The sequence below is a fragment of the Columba livia genome, chromosome 2 (genome assembly GCF_036013475.1).
Source record: "Columba livia isolate bColLiv1 breed racing homer chromosome 2, bColLiv1.pat.W.v2, whole genome shotgun sequence".
Lineage (NCBI taxonomy): Eukaryota > Metazoa > Chordata > Aves > Columbiformes > Columbidae > Columba > Columba livia.
Genome location: NC_088603.1, coordinates 138,612,163 through 138,636,070, shown reverse-complemented (window position 1 = coordinate 138,636,070; position 23,908 = coordinate 138,612,163). Strand labels below are relative to the sequence as shown.

Below are 23,908 nucleotides of genomic sequence, written 5' to 3'. Positions count from 1 at the left end.
CACTTACTTGTAAATACAGCTAGATCCCACTTTATCTCAAAGTTGGACAAATTGTCTTTAAAGAATTTCTTTGTAGCTTTCATATAAGTCAGCAAAATGCATCTAGTTTGGACAAGTCACTGTTAACACTGCCCCAAAATGCAAAATATTTTGCCTTGTGAGTTGGATTTCACTACACCACAAAGCATCTGAAGGAATCCTAAAAACAGGTCAACAAAATATATATTGGGAGAAGATGGATTACTTCAGAAGGTGCAAGACGTCACCTCCAGAAAGCTGCTCAAAGAGTCCTGGCTAGTTTCAATTTCCATCAAAACACAAGAGATCAAAGCACTGGATGAGTAAAGAGGCAAACATAGTAACTACACATTGTGAATACCAAAGCAGCATCAAAGGCTGCAAGTGCAAGGCCGGCAAAAGTTCAGCCAGTTCCAGAAGTGTCTTATAAAGAGAACTGCAACGGCGTCTTCTCCCAACAGATGGGTAATCTCTGTCACTGATACCTTTGGTACATTCACTATCACCATGGATGGGTAATTATTTACCAAAGAAAGATCATCACCCTTTTGCAGGCTGCACATATATATGTTTCAGAAGTTCCTTTGTTTTTCCTTAGTGCTTTTCTCCCAAACTTTCCAGGTCATGGAAACAATCCCATATTAGATAAATTAAAATCTCCGTCAGTAGTTCTGACATGTTTCTGTCATGTTCGCTGGCTGAATATAAGCTTAAAACCATTAGGAGTGAGGAAAAAAGAAAGTCAGCTTTGAGCACACGCAACAGTTTGGAACTGCAAGCCTGGAGATTCAGATATGAGAGCCCAGGGTCCTATAGTCCTTTCGCCTCTTTGGGTTGGGCATCTCTCAAGGCCACTCCAGTGAGAAGACATCTGAGCATACATTGGAATTTGTTTTGCTTTTTTAAGTAGAAGTTTGTTTAATAAGATCGTGGAACTAATAAACACAGACTGAAAACTAGGGGCAGAAAAGACACAATATAACAGCAAACTTTTCTCCCTGTCAGTATTTTGCAGTATTTGAAACATTTAAAACATGAACTGAGGAAACTTGAGGAGTTAAGTGATGAGCCATTCTGTAGACAGCTAAACATCTCTCTCAGGAAGCTTTTTATAATATTCCATCTAAATATTCCCTGCTTAGTTTATCTCAAGCAGTTATTCATGCTATGTGCAGACATTTGTCCTCCTCTCCCACCAACCCATTCACTTCAGAAATACATAATTATTCTACAGTCATTCTCGCCTGTCATTCCCCATCCTGTGCCCACATTTTGTGTTCTTTCTACTGAATTCCTTTAAAGTAATCAACACTATTCCTTTGCAGGACTGAAAACTGAAAGCTAAAGATGGACTTCCAGATGAAGTATAAGATACCAAAATTGCAACAAATTCTTGCAACTGCATTATGTGGTGGTGTGTCAGCTCCAGGAAATTCTATTTCAGAAAACCTCTATATTAACTTGGGAAAAAAAAGTGACTTAAAGGAATTACCTGTTCTTGAAAATATTAGTCATAGAAAGGGAGGAAAAAATATTACATATAGAGGATTTAAATCTAGATGCAGCCATAAAGAATAAAAGATATGAAGGAGAGAGTTTGGGAGAGGAAGAGGTCAACTGGCAGACACTTCCAGGACCTACATGAGCCTTGAAGAAATGCTGGCTATGAGAACAGGCTTTGGTTCCAGAAGAGCTGATTAGTTGAAGAAACTCTCAAATTTATTACCTGCCATTTCTCACTTCTCTCGCTGTGTCAGGATTTAAAAAAACTTGGGTCTCCTCTCACTGTCCTCTGAAGTCACTCTTGCTTTAATTCCCTGTGCACACACCATGATTCACACCTCTCCCCATCCTTTTTCATTACCTCCCCTTTGTAACCTCCTTTTCCCTGACATTCCTAATTCCTCAGTTAAACATGACAGAGTAAAAGGATTTCTCTTTCTACTGCCCAACCATGTCACTCCCCCTGCCTCAAAATCCTCTTAGTGAGTTTAATCCCTCAGCTTCCCCCACTTCTGTCAAACAGCTTTCTGTACTGCTGGAACTGTTATTTCAAAATCTGTACTTCCAAACTTTTTACAATGCAGCATTTAAATTGCTCCCTATGTGTCATCCACTTAATTCTTCTCTCGTGTCTATTTTCAACTGTAAAATCTTTGTTACTCTGTTTAAATGTCTTGAAATCCTGGGATACTATGGACACAACTACAGCTATCTGCATATAGCAAAATTAGGAGGGCAATCATATTATTTGTTCTAGATGAGAACATCACACAGTCTCGCTCTTTTTATCATCAGACCATAAGTTTAGTACATACCAAATATTCCAACAGAAGATAACTGTGTGCAGATAACTGTGTCTGGACTGCAAGGTTTGGATCCCTGACCCCAGAATTTTCAGTGCCTGTGAAATTCCAGCCTTCTACCAGTGCAGAAGGCAGCTTTTCAGCAAAACGGACTACAGCCAAAGCAATTAACCCATTTCATTCATGCCTCTAGAAGATCTACTCAACTTTGGACTATCAGGCCTTATTGCAAGATGCTCAGTGACCTGAACCTGAGAAGGGGCACAGATGACCCAAAGCCACAGGCAGTGCAATCAATATTCAGAGTGATGGAATTTACATGGCACTGCCCAAAACACAGCTAATTTTTGTCCCCTTTAATAAGACTGAAAGTTGCCCAAGTTAACAGAACCACTTTCAGAAGAAAAACATTTTCTCCAAAATAAACAGAGTAAGTGCCTGACCCAGTGAATGTAAAGCAGTTTTGCTCCCACACTTGATTTTAAAGTAGCAACTGGTACAAAATTTTAAGTTCCTGTTATTAGCTACTGTAACGAACACACTATACATTTTTATTGTAATAAACAGGCAAATAATGTAGCTCTAAACCTCATCTACTAGTGCTGTTCAAACCATTTTCTGTTCCAATAGAAATTTGCGTTACCTAAAAAATATTTACAGTCAGCTGGATTTCCAAAAGACACAACTTTGAATGAATGACCATGGTATTTTCACATAGATACAGCGACATCTTAGGTCTGTATTCAGAGGTGGCATCCATCACATCTTTAAAGTTGCAGACTTTTCCCATCTCCTCCTTCAGCCTTGCCGCTGGGTAAATACCAAATTTTCAAATGCCTTTTCAAAAACATTATATCCCATCTAATAAGCTATATTAAATGTTAAAATCTAATTTGAATCCCGCAGGACTCACAGTATCAACATTTTCCAGCTATTAACACTATAATATAACTGAATATTATCAAAATGCTGTTCATTAAGATTGATTAGTTATGTTTCTTTACAAGTTCACTGCATGTGCAACTGTTCCAGTATTAATGATAAAATGCTAAAGATATCTACCTGTTTTATCTTCTGAAATACCTTTTCCAAAGGTTATACAGCAGCAGTTCCTCATAGACTTCCTTTGCTATTATATGACCTCTTTGATTAGTTCTATTGAACATTTCTTTAGTTCATAAGCAAAGAATTAATTACTTTGGTCAGAGAATTCTGATCTAGTAATGTTGATTATCTCATCCCCATTTTAACATACTTTAACAATGTTGAAAACAACAGTTTATTCCTATTCTCTTTCCTTAAGTCTCCTGAGTAGTTTTACAAGCCCAACCTGCTGGAAATAGTTTTGGCATGAGAAGTAGTTTCTTCAGTGGTTATTTGTAAGGGTATTTGCTAATAATTCTACAGTCTAAAGTTATGTTCCATCACAGTTCCTTTCAAATGCTCAGGGAATTGAAAAAGAAAAGAAAGGGTTTTTTTCCCTAAAATCATGCTGCTTTGCTGACTTCATATCATGGTCATCTGCATTATGTCACTTTGTTTTTAATTCTTTATAAACAATTTATAGAAGCAGTGCAATTCCCATGATCAGATTTTTAGATACAGGTACACCAGTTTGCCCTCTGCTTAACCACTATATTATACAAACCGCACTCCTCTCACCCAATTTTTAAAGCACGGTTGTTGTCCGTTCCAACACGTAATACAAAGAAGCCAGCATGGTTTAGATGATAAAGATCCCGTATGGAGGACACGGTAAAAGCTAAGCCAGATTGCTCTGCCTGTTTTTTGCTTATAAAAATATCACACTTAATTAAGGGGCTTTTAAAAATTTTCTGACTGCGCATAATATTGGCAAAACCAAATAAGGCACCAGTCAAAACAAATAATCCCTTTGATTTACTTCTCTGATGACTCAAAATGGTTGAGTGTAATTCATTCTTGAAAGAATTTCGCTCCCCAAATCCCACACTGTGAGCGGCTTTCAGTCCCACGAACAAAGTGAAGTGGTCTCTGGTTTTCACGGGGAGGTCCAGTGATGTGGAGAACTTTGGCAGGGCTACAAAGGCTCAGCAGAACGGCGGCAGTCTAAACAGATACGGCTGTTTGGTTTCTCTGCCGGAACTGCTGAACACAGAAGTAAACGGCATGAACTCTGCTTGCTCACTCGAAGTATCACAAAAAAGCACAGCTTATGATTAAGTCCTCTTTCTACTGACAAAAACATGCTCAAAAAAAACCTTAAACAACAAGCATGTACAAATGTTAAGTATTCTGTACATACAAAATAACTCAGTTAAGATTGCTAAAAGCTTAGAAGAAGCGGGATCAGCACAAATGACACAAAACAAGTTAGGAAATTAAAACCCAGAACCTCTGGTTGTTCTGCCTGGAAAAGGAATGCAGAAGGACCATTCTAGATCAGTCACATAGTAGGAATCTTAAAACACTTGATTTATATCCTTGTTGGAAAAGCTTTACACCTTATTTCAGGGAGGAAAAATAAATAGGGATTGAAAGACTCTTTAAAACCAGTCTGATGCTCCAGGTATAGGGCAGTGCTTCTCTCCCAAGGAGTCACCAACTTGCTGCTTCCTGAGCATCTCCCTCAGTTCTCCCAGCTTCATGGAGACGCTACCAGTGCCATGGACTTCTATGAACTAAAATGGGAGCAGACTGGGTGTAACTATACTGGTGCAACTGGGTGTTGATGCATCTCCACTTGGCCTCGTTCCCCTCACTGGTCAGCTTTACAGAGGGATGGTTCAACCAGCACGGCAGGGTGAGGAAGAGCATACTAAGGCAATTTCAGTTCTAAATCAACATGGAAGAAGAAAGAATGGGACACATTTCTCCAGCACAAACACTTGTAGCGTCTTAACAAATCCGGTGTTCCACGATGTTAAAGTTCTGTATGACATCCCAAGCCTCCCCCTCCTAAACCACAGTAAAATTATTTATTACATATAAAAGGGTACATTATCCTGTCAAGTACAGAAAGCACCATTCAAAATATTTAATTTCACTGTAAAAACCTTTTATTGTTGTTGTATGGTTTTTTCAGTAATTCATTTACAGCAAAAGTGATTCGCTCCAAGTTACTAAACCAGTTATTTATTAATCATTCTGTCTAGTCTAGTAACTACTGCACAAAATGCACTAAATAAAAGTCACAAACTCTTTTTCCCCTGAGCAATTTTCCCTGGATACACAGCAATCCATTTACAGCATGCAGAAATAAGCTAGTGTAAGGACTATTATAATTTCTTTTATCTTTAGAAGAGTTATAGTTCCTCAGTGCAGCATCACTGGGAATCTCTTTCATAAACGTTTTTGAACAAGACGGTAAATAAAAAGTACCCAATCTACTTTCAGTTGCAGTATTTTTCATCCTTGTAAGATACAGTAAAAAGCCAAAACCAGTGTAACAGGCTTCAAAAAATGTCTCTAAATGGCAAAATATTGAGAGTGTGTTCATTTAAGATAGAATAATGCAGAAAATGCACTGCATGTGTTACCAGTGGTAGAGGTAAAAGAGAAAAAATATGCCCCAACAAACAGAAAGTAAATCTGTTGGATTTAGTTACTGCACCTTGTCCACACAGCCTCTTGAAAAAATAGCTTTATAAACCTTAATCAAAATGGAGCTTGCAGATATAACTTTGGTTATTAGATACCATTTAAATAAAATTCTCTACTAAGAAACTCGGATTCAAATTTCAAGGAAAAGTGAGTTTTGTGAAGTTATTGTTTTACAAATACGTGCTCTGGTCCATTCCCAGCTCTGACAGCATTCACTGAATATCTTCCTGATTAGATCGCCAAGAACAAAGTAACTCTACACCCAAGTATGTCAGATATGTATTATTTGTGAGACATCCAGAAACAAAGCATCTTACACAGCAAAAATTTCTTTCAAAGTTTTACAACTCTTCTTGGAATGAGCAGGTCTAAGTGAACAAAAATATTCCTATTTAAGTGCACAGCATGCATTTCCAGCCAAAGATTTTTCTCAGAAGCATGTAAGCCAGGCTGTGCAACACGAAACTTTAGCAATCAAACAGAGGATTCAGCACATAAAGCTTTTTTTTAAGAAAAATAAATTTAGAAAACATTTTACTTAGTACTTAAGATCCCCTTCATAGTTGTACCAACACATGCCCATGAACGCAAAAAGAGAAATCCCTTCCTCCTAGCCCTCATCCTGAGACTGTAAGTAAAAAAATAACCTTATTCACTCTGAGATGTGCTTTGTTGGGGCAAGAAGGATGCAAGGAGAAGGGAAAGTTAAAATTCTAATAACTGGATATGAAGTCTGATTTTTCTCCTTGGGATAATCCACTTCATATCTATGTCCATTTTTACCTGGCAGTTGTCTCCTACCTGTCCACTGGCAGATAAATTAACTGTAGAGATTTTTAAGAGTACATTTGAAAATGGACAGTGGAGTCATGTAGAACATTAAAATTAAGGTACTAACATCAGATCTGGATTCTGCATTCAGCGGGAAACTACTGCAGTCAGCAGAACAATGGGATGGGAGCTCAGCACACAGGCTGCTGCTATTCAGTATTTGCTGAGTCTTTGAAAAGCTGCTTAATTTCCAGCAAAAAAAAAAAAGGCGGGGCGGGGGGAAGATACAGATCATCATTAGTCATGAGTTTGGCCTACTGCATCTCTTGCCAAACTAAGTTTAAGCCAGTGGTTGCTAGCATCATGAATATTTGGGCATCCACAAGGACTATGAAATCCAAGAGAATCCCCAGGAATGACTTTATCTGAGAGTAGAACTTGCAGGGTTGGCCTGGAGAGTTGAGTTTCTTTTACTTGATGAGTCCTGCATGTGAACCCTCACAAGAACGGCTGCTTGGGCCATGTACCATCACGGACATAAATGTCTCTATGTGGGGAAACACAAATGCCAGACTATTCCCCGGTGATTTTTATTGGAAATGTGAGTGATGAGTGCTTGATCACTCCAGATGCTACTGTCAGGAAGAAGACCATGTCTCCTCAAATGCTTCTGCAGCCCAGATACAAACTGATAAAACTTCAGGCAGATGCCATTTTCCTGCATCTTATCCCGAGTTCACCTACTGGCCTGTCTACTGTGGCCCTACATTTTCAGTACAAATTTTCAGGGCATTGGAATCCCCGACTCCCAAAGCCTGATTTTTTCCTGCCATTTAAGATATAAAGTAAGCGACTAAAATCTGAGATCCATTCTCAGCTGTATTTTTTTCAAAACTAGATAAGACAAAAAACTCCTCATTCATAGCTGTAATATCAGAGTAGCCCTGGCTGTCTACTAATCTCTGTAATAAGTGCATGTAAAACACCCACTGTCAGTGTATCATTCTGCAGGATGAGTATGTGCCATATAGTGTTTGCCCTTTAGCATATTCCAAGGGGAGAAAAAGATATATTGGAAGGTCTTCTAAACAGTTTTATTTATTTTTGTCGGAGGACCAGTTATTGCAGATGTGCATGGTGCTGTACTTCTGTGGCAGACAAAGTGAGGTCAAAAGAAGTTGCCTTTCTCTGGAACAGAAGGTCAGTGAAAGCCCTTCTTTCCTGAGGAATTTAATTCTATAGACTTGAACCAACTTTGAGAAGTAACATCTCCTACGACAGCTTAGTCAGAATGTGGCCTATCAAACAAGAGGGGCATAGCTACTGAGTTTACAGTTTTCATCCTGTATTTTCAGATGGTACAGGCCTGCAAAATTGAAGAGCAGCAGAGAAGGATCATACCTTGAATACAACTAAATCACATTTATCAGTATAGGGTATATATCTTCAGTGGAAGACAGAAGTACCAAGTCTGCGGGTTCTTCAAAAAGTACATTTTTGTCCTGTCAGAACTCTCCTCTGTCAAGTTCACCTTCATCATCATTCATGAACTGATCTAATCAATGTACAAGATCAACACAATCTTGGTTGTATTACTATAGAAATATGTTGTGAGGAAGAAAGAATATATAGACTTGTCTTATTCGTGTATTTTTGGTATTTGAGTCCATGTTTTCTTAGCAGTCCACCCCAAATTTTCTGAGGTTGTTGAAAACTAAGAGAGAACTGAACAGCAGGAGTTTCATCACCAGTCATGGGGACAGCTTCAGGAAGGACTCGAAGAATTTTAGCAGAGAACTCACATCAATGTTGCCTCTCTCTTAACCATTAACATCACAAAACAGATGGCTCATCTTCTGCCCTGGACACTGACCATGCCAATTCTAGAAGGTTAATATCTGACAGATGGCCTTTGAGTACTCCTTCTGTGGTTTTGCTTGGGAATGAGAGGTTCAGGACAGAACAGCAGCTGGCACATGCAGTTTCTTTGGAGTTGCTTTAACGTGTTAATACCTGAAGGAGAAACTACTCTCTGAATACTTCTCTCTCTCATTTCCTTTCAACACATAAATCAGAAATGAGATAACAATACTGGATTGAAGAAGCAACCCTCTGTAGGTCACCTTGAACTCAGAGAGCAATTACTTCGAATTTGTAACTGAAATAAACGTGCCTCACATTCCTAGCACTACATAGATTACATCCAGTGGTCAAACAAAGAGGAAAAATCTCTTCAGAAACAATCAGTGGCAAATCCCAACCTCTGACTGCCTTCAGTTTTCCCCAGGACTTGCCCTTGCCCCAGCCCAAACCAGCAATGCTGGTTCACCACGCATGCAGACACTCAGCAGGGGCAACAGTTAAAGCATCCCCAAAATAAATAAGGTTGACAGCAAAAAAAAAAACAGAATGGCTATTTCCATCCAGCTCTTCATTCAAAAATGTGCTGCTGGCCCAGAAAATGACAACCCATGAATACATGGCTGAGCCAAAAAGCCACAGAGGACATAGGCTGGAGACCTGCACAGCACTTCCTTCCTCTTCCCAGAACTGCAGCCTGGCCACCGACTGACTCCTGTCGGCCACCAAAAAGGTTTCCATCATTTGGTATTCTGCAGGCCACAGCGCGAGAATCTGGCTGCAGCACACAGCTAAACAATTCTTCCGGCACTTAATTTCAAACAAATGGGAGAAGAAGGAAAGATGATCCACACCACTTCAAAACAGGCCTGCAGCAAGCCAGATGGTGGGGATTACATTGGGGAGAAGGCTGCTGCTGTTTTCCGATGGTAGGATGCAAGGGGAAGTGAGCTGGAAATCTGGCATCCCCACCAACGCAAACTTAGCACTGCAATGCATTACCTGTTGTGTGGGTATTGTTCCAGTGGTGAAGGTTGTACCTCCAGGTCCAAGACTGAAACCACAGGTCACATTATGATATCCCAAATTCAAATTTGCTCTGTTTTTGTAAATTTGTGACAGGTGGGTTACCTACAGAGTTTTTTTATTCATCACAAATACATATTTTTGTGCCATTACAATGCAGGTGAACAAGTGATATAGAATTATTTCATTCATTTGCTCACAGTTTGAGTCAATTTCACTACCTATCTATGCTACCATTTTCCTTTATTTTTATTCTTTTCAAAAGCATTAAAACGAAGAGCGTTAAAACCTGGGGGGAAAAAAAAATAAAACAACAAAAAACCTAGTTACTTTCAAGGCCCTTTTCCAAAGTTTGAAAAAGATTGTGATAAACATTTTAGATTTATCACTTTAAAAACATTGATCTTATGTACTTATACACATACCCAACCAATTCCAATTTCACCTGCAGAACAAAATCTTTAAAGATGTTTGCAAAACCTGTACCAGAAAATAATTTTATTTTCTTCTAGAGGCAAAGGTTTGATTAAACCTCAGACAATGCAGAGAAGATGCAGAGAGCTCTGTAAAAAATGAAAGTTCTTCACAGGGCTGTCTAGAGAACCTGAGATGAACCAAGCTTTCTTAATTACTAATTTAGTAGGTCAGCTTCAGAGTAATTACAGCATTATGGTAATTGTTTCAGAGAAATAATTTCTGCGGATTATCATCTGCTAGAGTTTACAACTGCAGCTGGTTCAACAAGGAAGAAGGGGACAAAGATGTTTCTTACCCTACACCACAGGTGATGGAGCCTTTGAGTTACATGATGGGAAAGACACCGTGTTACCTTCTGTCACTACACTCTTACCCTGGGTCTGTGTTGCCTCCATACAGCAACATGCTGTATTTATTCAACATGTTGCGGATAATCCCTTGATCTCTGGTTCTGCTTGGTTCAACATCCCGGTTTTAAATTGGTATTAGCAATTATGATCCACATTACAATTAAATATGTGGTTTCAGATAAGGGAAAATTAAAAAAAAGAAGATCAGTTCTCTGCCTCAAAGGTTCAACAAGAGATTTTAAAGTGCTCAAAGAAGCAAAATGAAGTTATTGAAAATATGCTAGTATCTTTTTGCACCAGCCTGAGAGAAGAAACTCTTATCTATTCCTAAAAGATACACATTTAAATAAAAATGCAATTATAGACAAAGAAGATTCTTTCAAACCACTAAAACTGTATTTACAGCAATTTAAGCAGTTTCAATGTCACTGGATTTAAACAGCTAAAATTTCTGCAAGCTAGCTGCTCTTTCTTCAACTTCTTAGTGGCTTTTGAGATCATCTTAATTAAATTCATTATGTGATTCTCAGTTAAACAGGGAAAGGTTTGGCTGGAATTTTGTGTTGTTTTTCCTTTAAACATACACACCTTTTCCCAATTAGGGAGAAGTTTCCCATTAGAAAACAAAACTGAAATTTCTTTGTGCTTTCTTTCAACACAAACTTCAGTTTAAAAAAACTGAATTTAGCAGTAAGTGATTTGACAAAACATGCAAATTATGTATTTTCCCATCTAGATATTGTTGGCTGGATCATAAATAGCTTTGTGATATTGCAAAACCTATGCTGGAAGGTCACTATAAGAGCTTTAAATGTGCTATGTAGATAATTAGAAAAACAAAGCCAACTCTTTAGTGCAGAGGCTTTTGAAACAAACTGCAGCAACCACAGCATGCTGAACAATCAGATGCTTCTCAGCAGCCTGAGCTTTTTGCACTAACAGAAGATTGTCTAGATGCCTCCACTTGCCTCTCTACAAACACATTCTTCAATGCTCCAGCTTGTGGCCCTGTCTAAAACATTGCTGTTCACAAGGAAGGACAGCTTTTCTAAGGAAAAGCTGGATGTCATCTCATTACTTTTGTGCCACAATTTGTACTACACCTGCTAAGTCTTAAGTACCTTACAACTGTTCTCAGGAAACATGGCAAGGACCCTATATGAGCCACCCCATCAGGGCACACTGTACATTCAATTTCTGCTTCCTAAGAAAAGCAGATCACATTTCATCCTGATGAGTTTTGATTATTCCTATGAATTTGACAAGATTTTTCTGAATCATTGTTCTCTCCTCCAGAGTATTTAGTGCTTTGTGACCTTGGCAACATTTGCAATCACATTCTTCATTCCCTCACTCTGGTCCAGTCACCACCAGATTCAGAAGGTCACACTGAAGTGCAACTGTGAGCATCCCCTGAGTTGCTCTTAATCCACAGAAAAACCTGCTATAGATAAATGAAAATGGAAGTAATTTGAGTGCTAGCCATTGCTGACTGTGCAACAAATAATCTCAAGCATTCTGAAAGGCTTGCTGGGTATTTTGCAGAGGCAGGGAGGGCTGTTACGTTGATCTCTAGCAGGAAACTGAGTGTGTAACAAGGTCCACATATAAAATAGTACAAAGCTTATATGTTTTCATATAACCTAGAATTTTATCCTTACCATTTTTTTTAATTTAACCAATCTACCAAAGTCATCTTATTTATGTCTCTTTATGCTTAGCTGTATGTCTTTCCTGAAATTCAGAATTTAAACTTGCCCAGGCAATTTTTAATTAAACTACCAAATTAATCAATGAGAAAGTAAATGCACCATACTTAATGGGTAAGGGTGCAACCCAATTATTTTGTCAAACTTGTTTGAAGGTTGGAAACTCTAATGAATGAGAAAAAAATTGTCTGACTTGGGCTTGCTATAAATAGGCTTATTAACTATAGCCTATTTATATGCACAGTATAACAGCTGCACTCTTCCAGAAAGACTTGCAAAACAACTTGCAGAACGTGTTAAGAGACAGTCAAATAAGTATCATCTGAACATTAATTCCAGCAAAGTGAATAGATCCCTGAAGCACTTTAGCATATAATCTGAGGTCAGTTGACTTCAGGCAGAAGTGGAGAACATAAATCCAAGACATCTCTGACTTCAGGTTTACAATGCCAAGAAACAAAATCATAGAAGCAGAACAGACCACGAGCTGTTGTATCCACTTGTAAGATAAGACAGAGAGGAACATACTTGTCAACAGCTCAAGATTTTGTTTTTCCTTTCCTTCACAAAGAATAATGTGATCTCAGGTTCTCTTCCTGACTATTTGGGAACGGAAAGAAGAGGAGGGAGAACATAATGTTTTAGAGCTCAGTAATCACTCTCCTGCCAAGAAGCTGGATGACAGACATTTCCCCCTTGGAACAGTAGAATATGCCCTACTCTGCTGAGAAGCACGCCACAGAAGAAGGTGTCCTAAAACTATCATATATATGTAGCTTACAGCAACAAATTCCATTAGAGTGGAGGAATATTTCATGAAATACCTTCTCCCATAAGCAGCACATTAAACTTGGTATATGGAGGGGATGAAGAAAATTTTTGTCCAGCTGACATCACTGAAAGCAGAAAGTAAGCACGATGATCATTAGATCAGACACCCTATTAAAAATAAAGCCCAGAATTTTAAGGAAAACAGAAGTACTGAGACAGCATTAATATTCTTTCCTGCTGAGCTGAAACATTTAAAACACAAGGAAATGTGGTTTTATTTGCTTATATGCACTCTAGAAAAAACCCACAAATTTGGTGCAATTTCTAAAGCAGTATGGTTTACAAACGATGTCATCTTACATCATGATATTAATCCATTCTCCACCCTATCTATGATAATTTGTGTATGATTAGATGAAATAAGACACAGGGATTTTTTTCTGAGTAATTTATATCAGGACACTGTACTCTGTTCTTGAGACTAATATTTCACAATAATGTTTGCAAATTCAAACACTGTGATAGAAATCAGATGTCAAGGGACTATGTAACTACCAGAAGAATACACATTTTAGTTTATTTGTTTTCATATTTGTAAAACAGCCTATGAAATAAACAACAAAGTGGGATAAACAAATTAAGACTGTGAGGAATATACTTCTCAGCATAGATAAAGAAGCAAACCTACAGAACCTGTGATACAAAATACATTTTCTGTTAATGATGCTGTAAGATGCTTTTTTTTTTTTCCTTTGCAACTTCAATAAAGAAGAAAGGGGATCTCAGTCCTAAACACATAAACCAGTTGCTTTTCTGACAGGTGCTACTGAAAAAAGTCAACCATGTATATCAGGAATTTGTCCAAAATTTCCATTTACCTGTTACAATGAATTAGAATTATATTGGTCCACAATGAAATTGTAGATAAATTATATATTAAATCATGATATATTGTTGGTATAAGTATAATGAGAAACTCTATAAACAAAACTAATTCTTTGATTTAATTAAGATTGGTGCCCGCCAGCCTCACAAGATCTTTAACATTTTATTAACAATTGTTTTGGACAAATTTTACTGGTATAACTTGCTTTACAGGGTATTTTGCTTTGCCAAACCATAATACATACTTCTGCATTGTTGTGTCTCCATATACGATAAAGCTACAGTGTCAAAGTGCAAGACCTTTCAGGTCTCGGAAGCCTAGGGCACTCCTAGGCCAATGAGACTGTATAAAAACTATGTAACAGTGGTATGAAAAAATAGAAGAAACTGATATCAACACTTTGAAGTGTGTACTAAAGAAGCAAACCAAGGTCTTCGGACTCATTCTCTTAAAGACCATGCCAACTGTGGCCAGCTTATCATTGTCAGCATCTCTCCCCACTCCCAGTTCTCACGAAGCAGCAACATGACGTATGAAACCCTAATAAGTCTACCCACAGTTCTGTGGCTGGTTCAGCATTTCCCAAGAATGCTGCTTCTCTGCCCACTAACACAATGAACTCTGCCAAGTGCTCTGCTACACCCTTGAGTAACCATTGCTCTCAGCTGCTGCAAACACACGTTTCTTAGCAAAACATCTCTACTGTCAGTATCTCAGCGTGACTGAGCAGACCAAGTTCTTTCCCTCTTTCACCTGAGCCCAGCCTGAACACTTTAGATTTCACTGCTTTTAGCATTTCCCCTTCACCCCATTGACAGTGTTAGCTCTGTCCACCATCTAAAATTTCACTGTCAGGTCTTCCTCTACATTGGTTCTGTGTGTGAGAACCTCTGAATTTGTGTCAAACAGCCTTCTCCATCCCACCAACACACAGAATCACAGAATCACGGAATGTTAGAGATTGGAAGGGACCTCAAAAGATCATCCAGTCCAATACCCTTGCTGGAGCAGGAACACCTGTATGAGGTTACACAGGAATGTGTCCAGGCGGGTTTTCAATGTCTCCAGAGAAGGAGACTCCACAAACCCCCCTGGGCAGCCTGTTCCAGTGTTCTGTCACCCTCACTGAGAAGAAGTTTCTTCTCATATTTAAGTGGAACCTCCTGTGTTCCAGTTTGTGCCCATTGCCCCTTGTCCTATCATTGGTTGTCACCGAGAAGAGCCTGGCTCTATCCTCGTGACACTCACCCTTTACACATTTGTAAACATTAATGAGGTCACCCCTCAGTCTCTTCTTCTCCAAGCTAAAGAGACCCAGCTCCCTCAGCCTTTCCTCATATGGGAGATGCTCCACTCCCTTAATCATCTTCGTTGCCCTGTGCTGGACTCTCTCCAGCAGTTCCCTGTCCTTCTGGAACTAAGGGGCCCAGAACTGGACACAATATTCCAGATGTGGTCTCACCAGGGCAGAGTAGAGGGGAAGGAGAACCTCTCTTGACCTACTAACCATCCCCCTTCTAATACACCCCAGGATGCCACTGGCCTTCCTGGCCACAAGGGCACAGTGCTGGCTCATGGTCATCCTGCTGTCCACCAGGACCCCCAGGTCCCTTTCCCCTACGCTGTTCTCTGACAGGCTGTTACCCGGCTAATACAGGAACTTGGGATTGTTCTTGCCCAGATGCAAGACTCTACACTTTCCTGGTTATATTTCATTAAATTTTTCCCCACCCAACTCTCCAGCCTGTCCAGGTCTTGCTGGATGGCAGCACAGCCTTCTGGTGTGTCAGCCACTCCTCCCAGCTTGGTGTCATCAGCAAACTTGCTGACAGTGCACTCCATTCCCTTGTCCAAGTCGTTGATGAATATATTGAACAGTACTGTGAGAGTACACACTCTTGGACATGCAGATTTCTATTAGACTTGCATGGAAAAGAAGTATTTTTTTTAGCACTGTACTCATTTTCTGGCCTGTAGACTCACTAGGACAAGAACAATCTTGGTAGTCGTACTTCTGCTGTACAAGGTCAAGCATCCAGTCTGCACCTGACAAATACACACATACTACTACAGCTATTTGACTACTTCTGTAGTGAATAGTTCTTTTTGAACTAACCCATGACACTTAGCACTAGTGTTTCTGTCACCTACTTATTCATAATGAAAACTACACTATAGCTTTTTTCCTCCTTCCTCCTCAATATTGTGGTTTCTTACTTCACGCCTCAGGCAAGCACCACATCTGCCAAACCCAGGACTACCTTTTAGATACTCTTATGTATTCAAATACAAGAAGGATCCAGTGTAATTTGAGATGATCACTTTTTCAATGTGGAGGAAAAAAGGTTTCACAACCATTCTGTAAATTCTATGTGTATTTGTAAATTATTACTGAAATAAGATCCCACAGTAATTCTTTAAACTGCTGTGTGGGAGTAAAAACAAAGGAACGGGTCGAAGAAAAAAATATTACAGTGTATCTGCTTATACTCACATCACCAAAAGGACTACAAAACTGTGTGCTCAGATAAATCTGCTGACCATTAGAACAAACACCCTAAATGTTCATGTTTAGCTCCTAATTTCCAACTTAGCTGGTTGCAGTTTAAGAAGCAGAGAAGTTCACATCCAACCAAACTCTCCAAAGAGCCGTGCCTGGAGCAAAGGCCTAGCCAGTAGCTTTGGCTGACACCAGACTGGATTCAAGAGGAGAACGGGGCTGGGGTAGGCAGCCAACTGACATGTATGCAGGGATATCTATGCCCAAGCTCAGAGAAAAGCAGAAAGCACGCTGTCTGAGCTTACATAAAGAGAATCTAAATGGAACGTGTATAGCAGGGTGACAGCAGCACTCAATGCCTCCAAACTCAGAGCCACCTAGATGTCCTCATCCCTTGTCACTGTCACCCTGGTGCTGCAGTGACCTAGGATATCACCAGTTGTGTGCCAGCACATTGAGTCAGCACACTCTAAGAAGGTTCTGCTCCCTCTGGAGACCAAGGGTTGATGGTAAGTAAAGCCAGTACATTTTTCAATAGTTTTTCAATAGCTCATTTGCAGTAACAGCAACTGTGCCTTAGCTGGCAAGAGGAGGTCCCTTTCAAAGAGCTGCACATCCCTTGGTTCTGCTCTGGCATCACCAAGCGGAAAGACACAGCAACTTCAGGTGTCCCCAAGATCAGCAGAGGCTGCTGCCACCCTGGCTCTCTCATCCACTCTCAGCTGCCCCATATACAGATATGGTCTAGGTAATTTTTAAAACATCTGAACATTACAAAGGTCACATTACGCTGGTGAACCTGACCTGATACCTTCTAGCAAAATTATATCAGGAAAATAATTTTTTAAAAGTTGAAAGTTGTTTTGAATATTTTTTCCACATTCACAAATTTATTTGTTCCACCAGTATTTCAGACACACACTCTAAGTAGTACAATGTTTTGTAACTGTCACCCCATAACAACATCTGCCACATACGTACAAATCACTTAGAAGATGCCTTTGTCGCATACCCAGACACTGAGGTTTCCATAAAACATGCCTACTTTAGGACATATTGGTCATTCGAAGTCAGAAGGCAAACTATTGCCAAGTTCTCCCCAACTGAATTAAATGCTTTCTGTCAGATCTTGGGTTTTAAACGGGCAATTCAAGTTTTAGATTTGCCAAGCTCTACATCAGGAAATTTGGAATGCACTTTAGACTTAAAATTTGTAGGCCTTCTGGCAGTTTAAAGAAAAAAAAATAAAATGGTCAAGTTACAAGTAAAATTTTCCTCCATATCAGTTTCATATTAATTTGACTGCTTTTGTTATGACAAGACCTCTGTTTAAGAACAAATGACAGCAGTATTGCCACTCCCACAAGGCATGCTATAAAAACAACCCCCCCAATTAAAAGTACAAAGTTCTGTTACTAATAAAACACACACACACACAGGGGGTACTACTTCTTTCAGAGAGTACTGATACAAACACTTGAAAGAAAATAAAACATTTTCTAACAATGTTCCCTCTTCACCCATTCTCTTGTTTCTTTTCACCACTTCCCTTTCTTCTTCTTTTCCATCAGTTCGCTATCATGAAGTAATGGGCTGGCACTCTCAAAACCCAGCCTACATAATAATCTCTTACATTCTTTCCAGTTCTCTTAAATTGTACCAGTGGCAGGCATCAGCTTACAGTCAGAAGAGAGAGGCTCACAGAAGTGCACTTAAAAGCCCTTCAGCATTTTGGAATGAAAAGCAAAACAATCCACATGGAGAAAATGTGATAATGGAGCAATAACCTGATGGCACCAGGCTCTTAAAACATTTCTACTCAAAGCTCTATTGTATGCATGATTTAGTTTGAGCATAGGGATATCTGGAAGCCACATCAAAGGGCTAATGGATAGACATTTTGTTAACATATGTAGAACTGATGCCAGGCCATAAAACAACATCGTACTGAGTATTACACATCTTCAGAGAAGTCGTGTTTTGGTTTGGTTTGGTTTTTTTTCCTGGGGTTGGATTGTTTGGGTTTTTTTTTGGTCTACAAATTATTTCTTCTCTTATGTGCATGACTGCCTAACAGGCTCAGAAGTCTGGACAATTCTCATGTTCTCTTGTTCCCTGGAGCTTTGCCCAGTATCACAAATTCCAAAGAGAGAGCTGATTTATGAAACAGAGAAAGAAAGAAGAATGAAAAGGTAAATAAGCTGCTATTTTCTTTGCAGAACAGGTTCTGTTACATGAATCACAGATTGGAAAAGAACTTTACAATCTATTACCTTAGCATCTCTGTTTCTCAGATCATTCCTAGGACTGCTACTTTCAAAGTGGTGTCCAAACTTGGCTCAGATCTACAGCACATTCAATGGGTTTTTATGCCTGTGGTATTCAAAATAGTCACTTTTCAAATGGTACATTTTGTAGATATGGCACTCCATAAAAACAGGAGGCAAAAAAAGCAGTGTAAAGTGAATTCCTGGAACAGCTCTTCAGGATTTCAAAAAAGTCACTTACAAACCTCTCTGTGCTCTACAGTATTTATGCTAGATCACAGAATAATGAGCAACCGTTAAATTTATGTACTTTTATTTTTAAAATACACTTAGGAAACAGTTTTCGCATCTCTTAGTAACTGCAAGATAAGTAAAACAGCACTGCAAACCAGGAAATATACAGCGCGGAAAGATACTGAAAGTCAGGATTACAGAAGAGTTATCTCTTTAACCACTTTGATACCTTTTCAGTTGATGATGTATTTAGTGGTTCCATGTTTGGCACATTAAGTTCACTGAAGACAGACTAACAAGAAACAGCCACTATTTATAGCATTTCCCCAGAGATGGGAACGGTTGCTTCTGCGCTTTAAGACCAATCATGTTACATCTGTATTAAAATGAGAAGACAAACATGTTTTACTGCCAGCTCTGCCTGAATTTCAAATGAAAACCACATTAGTTAACTTGTGAAATTCTCAGTCAGTCAGACTCCAGTGTCGACTTACATAGTTTAAATAAAACATCTCACCAGTACACAATACAGTACAAAAGGATGCTAACAGCATTGTCCAGGGTTCAGCAGTGTGCTTCAAAAACTCCTTCTCCAAGATAGAAGCCAGGCATGGACTGCAAATGTCTCTGACCCACAATAGCCTGGAGCTCAGCAGTTTCTGCTACCATAACCTTTCTCATTTCACAGACTCTTCGGCTCAACTGTCAGCAATCATACAGGCTTAAATATGTTAAGCCCCACAACCCACAGGTTTTCCACTCTCATTGCTGTCCTAAGCACCGTGAGAATGTGAACCCAAGCTCAGAAAGGCTGCCAGGGCATCAAGTCATAGCATGTTTGGTCCCACTGCTTCCAACCGGTTTATATGAAGAAAAGTTTGATCTTGAACTCATTATTTCACAGACACAGGATCACCTTCTTTGGGCATTTATGGGGATTCAGGCCTCAGCAGGCACTACAGGAGGACCTCAGGACTGGCAGCAAGGATGGTGGAGAGATGTCTCTGCTCAGAACATGCACGGTCATGCCCGTGCTGACATTAGCGAGGGTCCTGTCTGGGGAGAGCAGCCCTTCCCTCACTCAGAAGGGATGACACCAAGAGAAACAGAACAGAGACCTCGGTGAGACACTAAGCTTTACTGACAGCATGACAAAACCCATTTCCTTGTTCTCTTCAGATGCTTTCTACACCACCTGAAAACTTAGTAGTGCAAAGTTGCAACTTACAGTAGGTTTCAAAGGTTATTTTTCTTAGTCAAAGCAATTTGTGCTAAAGCATTTGCTTACTGCTACTGGCTGGCTGAACAGAAAGGGGAAATCTGAACAGAAACCTGAAGTATCAGTGGGTTCACTTTTCAAAAGTACCTGCGTGCCTTGGGTGCAGAGCTGCCTTGGGAAGCAACAGGACATCTGCACCCATGTCACATCATCACTTCTGAGGAAGAATGCATGCCTGAGAGCTTGTTGCTTCACAATGCAGTAATTCTATTTCTTTTACTGCTTTAAGATGTTCAGAAATGTAAATGTATTGAAGTTAAGCATAGATGCCTAAACACAGGTTTGCAAGTTTGAAAATTCTAAGTATGATGATATGATTTTGATGATATAAAACATTTAGTGCAACAGCAAAACAAAGTGTCTATTACAAGACTTTAAGAACGCTAAGTGTAAAACCAAGCAAAAATATGGAAAATGTGGAAAAATATGTCAGAAGTATTTAAAGTACTTTTATTTTTTTGTTTTCCTTAACATTTTTCTAGTTTTACTTTTTTTCCCTCCATTGCTGTATGCAAGAATCCACACAAAATCCTTGGAAAAATATGTTCAAAAGGAAGGACTGAACTGGACATGCTGCAAGAACGGTCAAAGAAAGAAAAAACAAAACAAACCAAAATGAAAAACAGGTAAGAAAAAACAAGAAATAATTTTTCTCTTTCAAGGACTTTAGTAATAATATTCAGCATGGCTTGTAACAGAAATTTTTTGAGAAAGATGATTTCTGTTCTCACTGATGATTTTTAATAAACATGCTAAAATCTCACAGGAGGAATTAACAAGTTACATATAAATCAAGCAGTAAATTAAATTCTTGTCAATACAGAAATGAACACAAACATGCATAACATGCAGTTACATATAGAACTGTATCACCCCTCACCAGACTTCTTCAGTATCCCACACTGACCCTCATTTTCAATTAAGTTCCAGTTTTTTAACTTATAATTTGCTGCAATACCTGTGACCAGTTACGTTTCACAGGCTCCAGCCTAATTTCAAGCTGTTTTGCTTTGGACCTTTGTAAGAGCGATACCACCCGCTGCTGATTTCTCACCCAGAGTTCAGAGATCCAGATTTGCTTTTGTTTCAATTCAAAACTTAAATTGAAATTTTGGCCCATGGAAATGGCACCTTTTAATTCCCCTGGATTTGTACTGCATTTTGAAACACTTTGGCATAAAAGGCATTGTAAGAGTTTTGGTCTACAATGTATTTTATTGCCTAAATAGCTAGATGGTTCCCATTTTTACCAGAGTAACACAGTGGAATGAGCACGGTGAAGCACCCATTAAGGCTCCAAGAGGAATAAAGTACTAAAAAACCTAAACATTCACTTGTTTTATTTTTCTGTTTCTTGGTTACATTTTCAAAGTGTGTCCACTACCACTCCCATTAACATCAGCAGGGGGCTTTTAAATAAGTCTTTACTCAGTGTTTCAAAAAACTGAGCTTCTCAGCGGAAGAAGTGAAGAGATCCCAATCCATCTCAGTACTTAAAGAAACAGAGCAGGATAGCAAAGAGAAAAATCAAGTACAGGCAAGCACCTTAACACATCTTTGAAGGTTACATTTGGATGCTGAACGGAAAGGTCAAATTTTGAAATACACCAAGCATAATTCAGAAAAGACAGCCGATTAGCTGGTTAGAAGCATGGCTAAAAATTCAGATCACATAAAATTAAATTAACTGAACCCTAATTTAGAAGTTGGGGCATTGTCTTTAACCTGGTAAATATGTTTGATGAGCCCAGACTCCTAGGTAATGGTATGTAAACCAATCAGCCGTAAGGGTAGTTAGTTTTTCCCTGCCCAGCTATCAAGCCTCTGAAACCATATATTCATGCTCACACCTAGGAGCCAGAGCTCCACAACTAAGCACTCAGAAAAGACACAATCTTTTAAGAGCTAGGCTTGGTTTAAAAGACAGAGATAATAATTGTTATTTTCCGTTGTAGTTAGAAAGCTACACTGCTTAAAAAAGAATCATGTCTCAGTAAATGTACTGTAGCAGCAATTTCTAGTGCTGCTGTAATTGAGGTTACATCAGCATTTTCACAATAAACCATCCCACCAGAAAATTTATTCCATGTTGTAAACTGACATAGAAGACCTGATACCAGGCACAAATCCTTCAGCAGCACAAATTTAGTTCGTATGATTTTTGGCTAGGAATTTGGAAGAAAAGGGACAGCAAGAAGTCTTAAAATGGAAACCAACAATTTAGGATTAACTAGTGTTCAAACAGAATATGCAGATACTTTTTAGGCATGAGTGGTTTATTCCTCCAAACTAGCACATGTACAACTCCTGCTAAATGCAGCAATGATTTGCACAGGAAAAACCATCTTCAAAAAAGTTAAACTGACATCCTGCCTTCACTTTTACATTTGAGGAGAAACTCAGGCAAACAGTTTTCTTTCCAGACAGCAGAACCGGGCTTATTTGCTTGATCAGGAAACCACCTGAAGACAACTAACAGAACAATAAGCAAACCCCAAGCACAAATCCTTACGGAAACCATAACTTACTACTTATAGTTTCCTAAATACATCTTAGTATGTTAGAACTGAGTCAGGTGGTTTCACACCTGCTACCTGAAAAAGACTGAAAAGCCAAGATGTAGGAAATGCAGAAGAGCAGGTGAACAGGAGTTAACTCATTTGAGGGATTTCTTAGGAAGGGCTGTACTTTGGGTCTGTTTTTTCATTCTTTTTGTATATTCTCACTCACCTGCTCTGGATACTTGCTTCCAACTATCTCTGCCACAGTGTTGAAGGAAGGAGAGTGTGGATAGGTCTTAGCCCCCATCTTTAGGTGCACAACAATCTTAGTGCCCCGGGAAGACATCCGTGACATCATCTCAGCATCTTCCACAGAGATGCAAGCAGTGGGAATGCGGGGCACGTCAGGCTGGTAATTCTGCCACCCAGTATGCGGGCTGTGAAAAGAAGAAAAAATAACACAGCGTTGACAACTTAGCTCTGTAAATTACTATCATTATTATAAAATTATTAAAAATACTTTCACTGCCATCCCCAGCAGACTCTTAAAAAGGATATATTAACTATTTTTAAATAGACCTTTTGATAAAATACATCAAGTATTTTTATACTAAGCAGAACATCTCTCTGTTACCATTTCACAGGTCTGGAAAGCTATAGCATGTCAACTCTATTTAGGTCATTACCATGTTTTGACGTTGCATTAGTAAATGCTCTGATACCACTTTCCTTCACTGCTTTATCAGGAAGAAAAGCAATGAAAAGCCAGTAAGTTAACAGTTCATAAGAAGTGCATTTTTCCTCTGTGACAAGTAATGAAATTAAAATTCACTATTTCAGCTATTGCAACATCAGACAGGAGATTTATTTTGAAGAGCCCTAGTATGAGAAACTTCAGGAAAAATAACACAATGAGATCATAAAAAAATGCACATTTATTTGTTCTCAGTACACTCAAGATTTCAATCACTACCTGTAGACCAAAAAGAATGAAAAAAACCCCAAACCAAACAAAAACAATAACAAAAAAAAAGCATCACTAGATATAAGGCTTCAGTGTCTTCCATTTAGGAATAGCTATGCCTTGTGGAAATAAAAAAAGGGAAAATAAAAGTAAACCAAAAATAATCACATAGTTCCTCTGACATTCACAGAGGGATATGGAGTGACTTATTCTTTCCTCTCAAAAAGCTGCAGACAATTTCATAACTATTTAAAATAATTATTTCCTTTCTAGAGGCTTCTTCTACCACCACTGCACCCAGAGCTAACTGGAGTGTGCAATTCCACATCTGACATCACGATTACTAAAAGGTAATAGACAAGGTCCTTAACAAGTTCCTTTCATGGTTTTCTGGGGTTATTTTTTCA

General features: G+C 39.0%; 1 protein-coding gene across 7 annotated transcripts in view; it reads right to left on the bottom strand.

The window, feature by feature from the left end:
* CPQ (carboxypeptidase Q) overlaps positions 1-23,908 on the bottom strand; it is a 159,327-nt gene that overhangs the window by 72,756 nt on the left and 62,663 nt on the right. For all 7 annotated transcript variants that reach the window (XM_065054059.1, XM_065054058.1, XM_021280863.2 and 4 more), the window contains one exon: positions 22,767-22,974. In XM_065054059.1, coding sequence (XP_064910131.1) covers positions 22,767-22,974 — 208 coding nt within the window. The remainder of the gene's footprint in view (positions 1-22,766; positions 22,975-23,908) is intronic.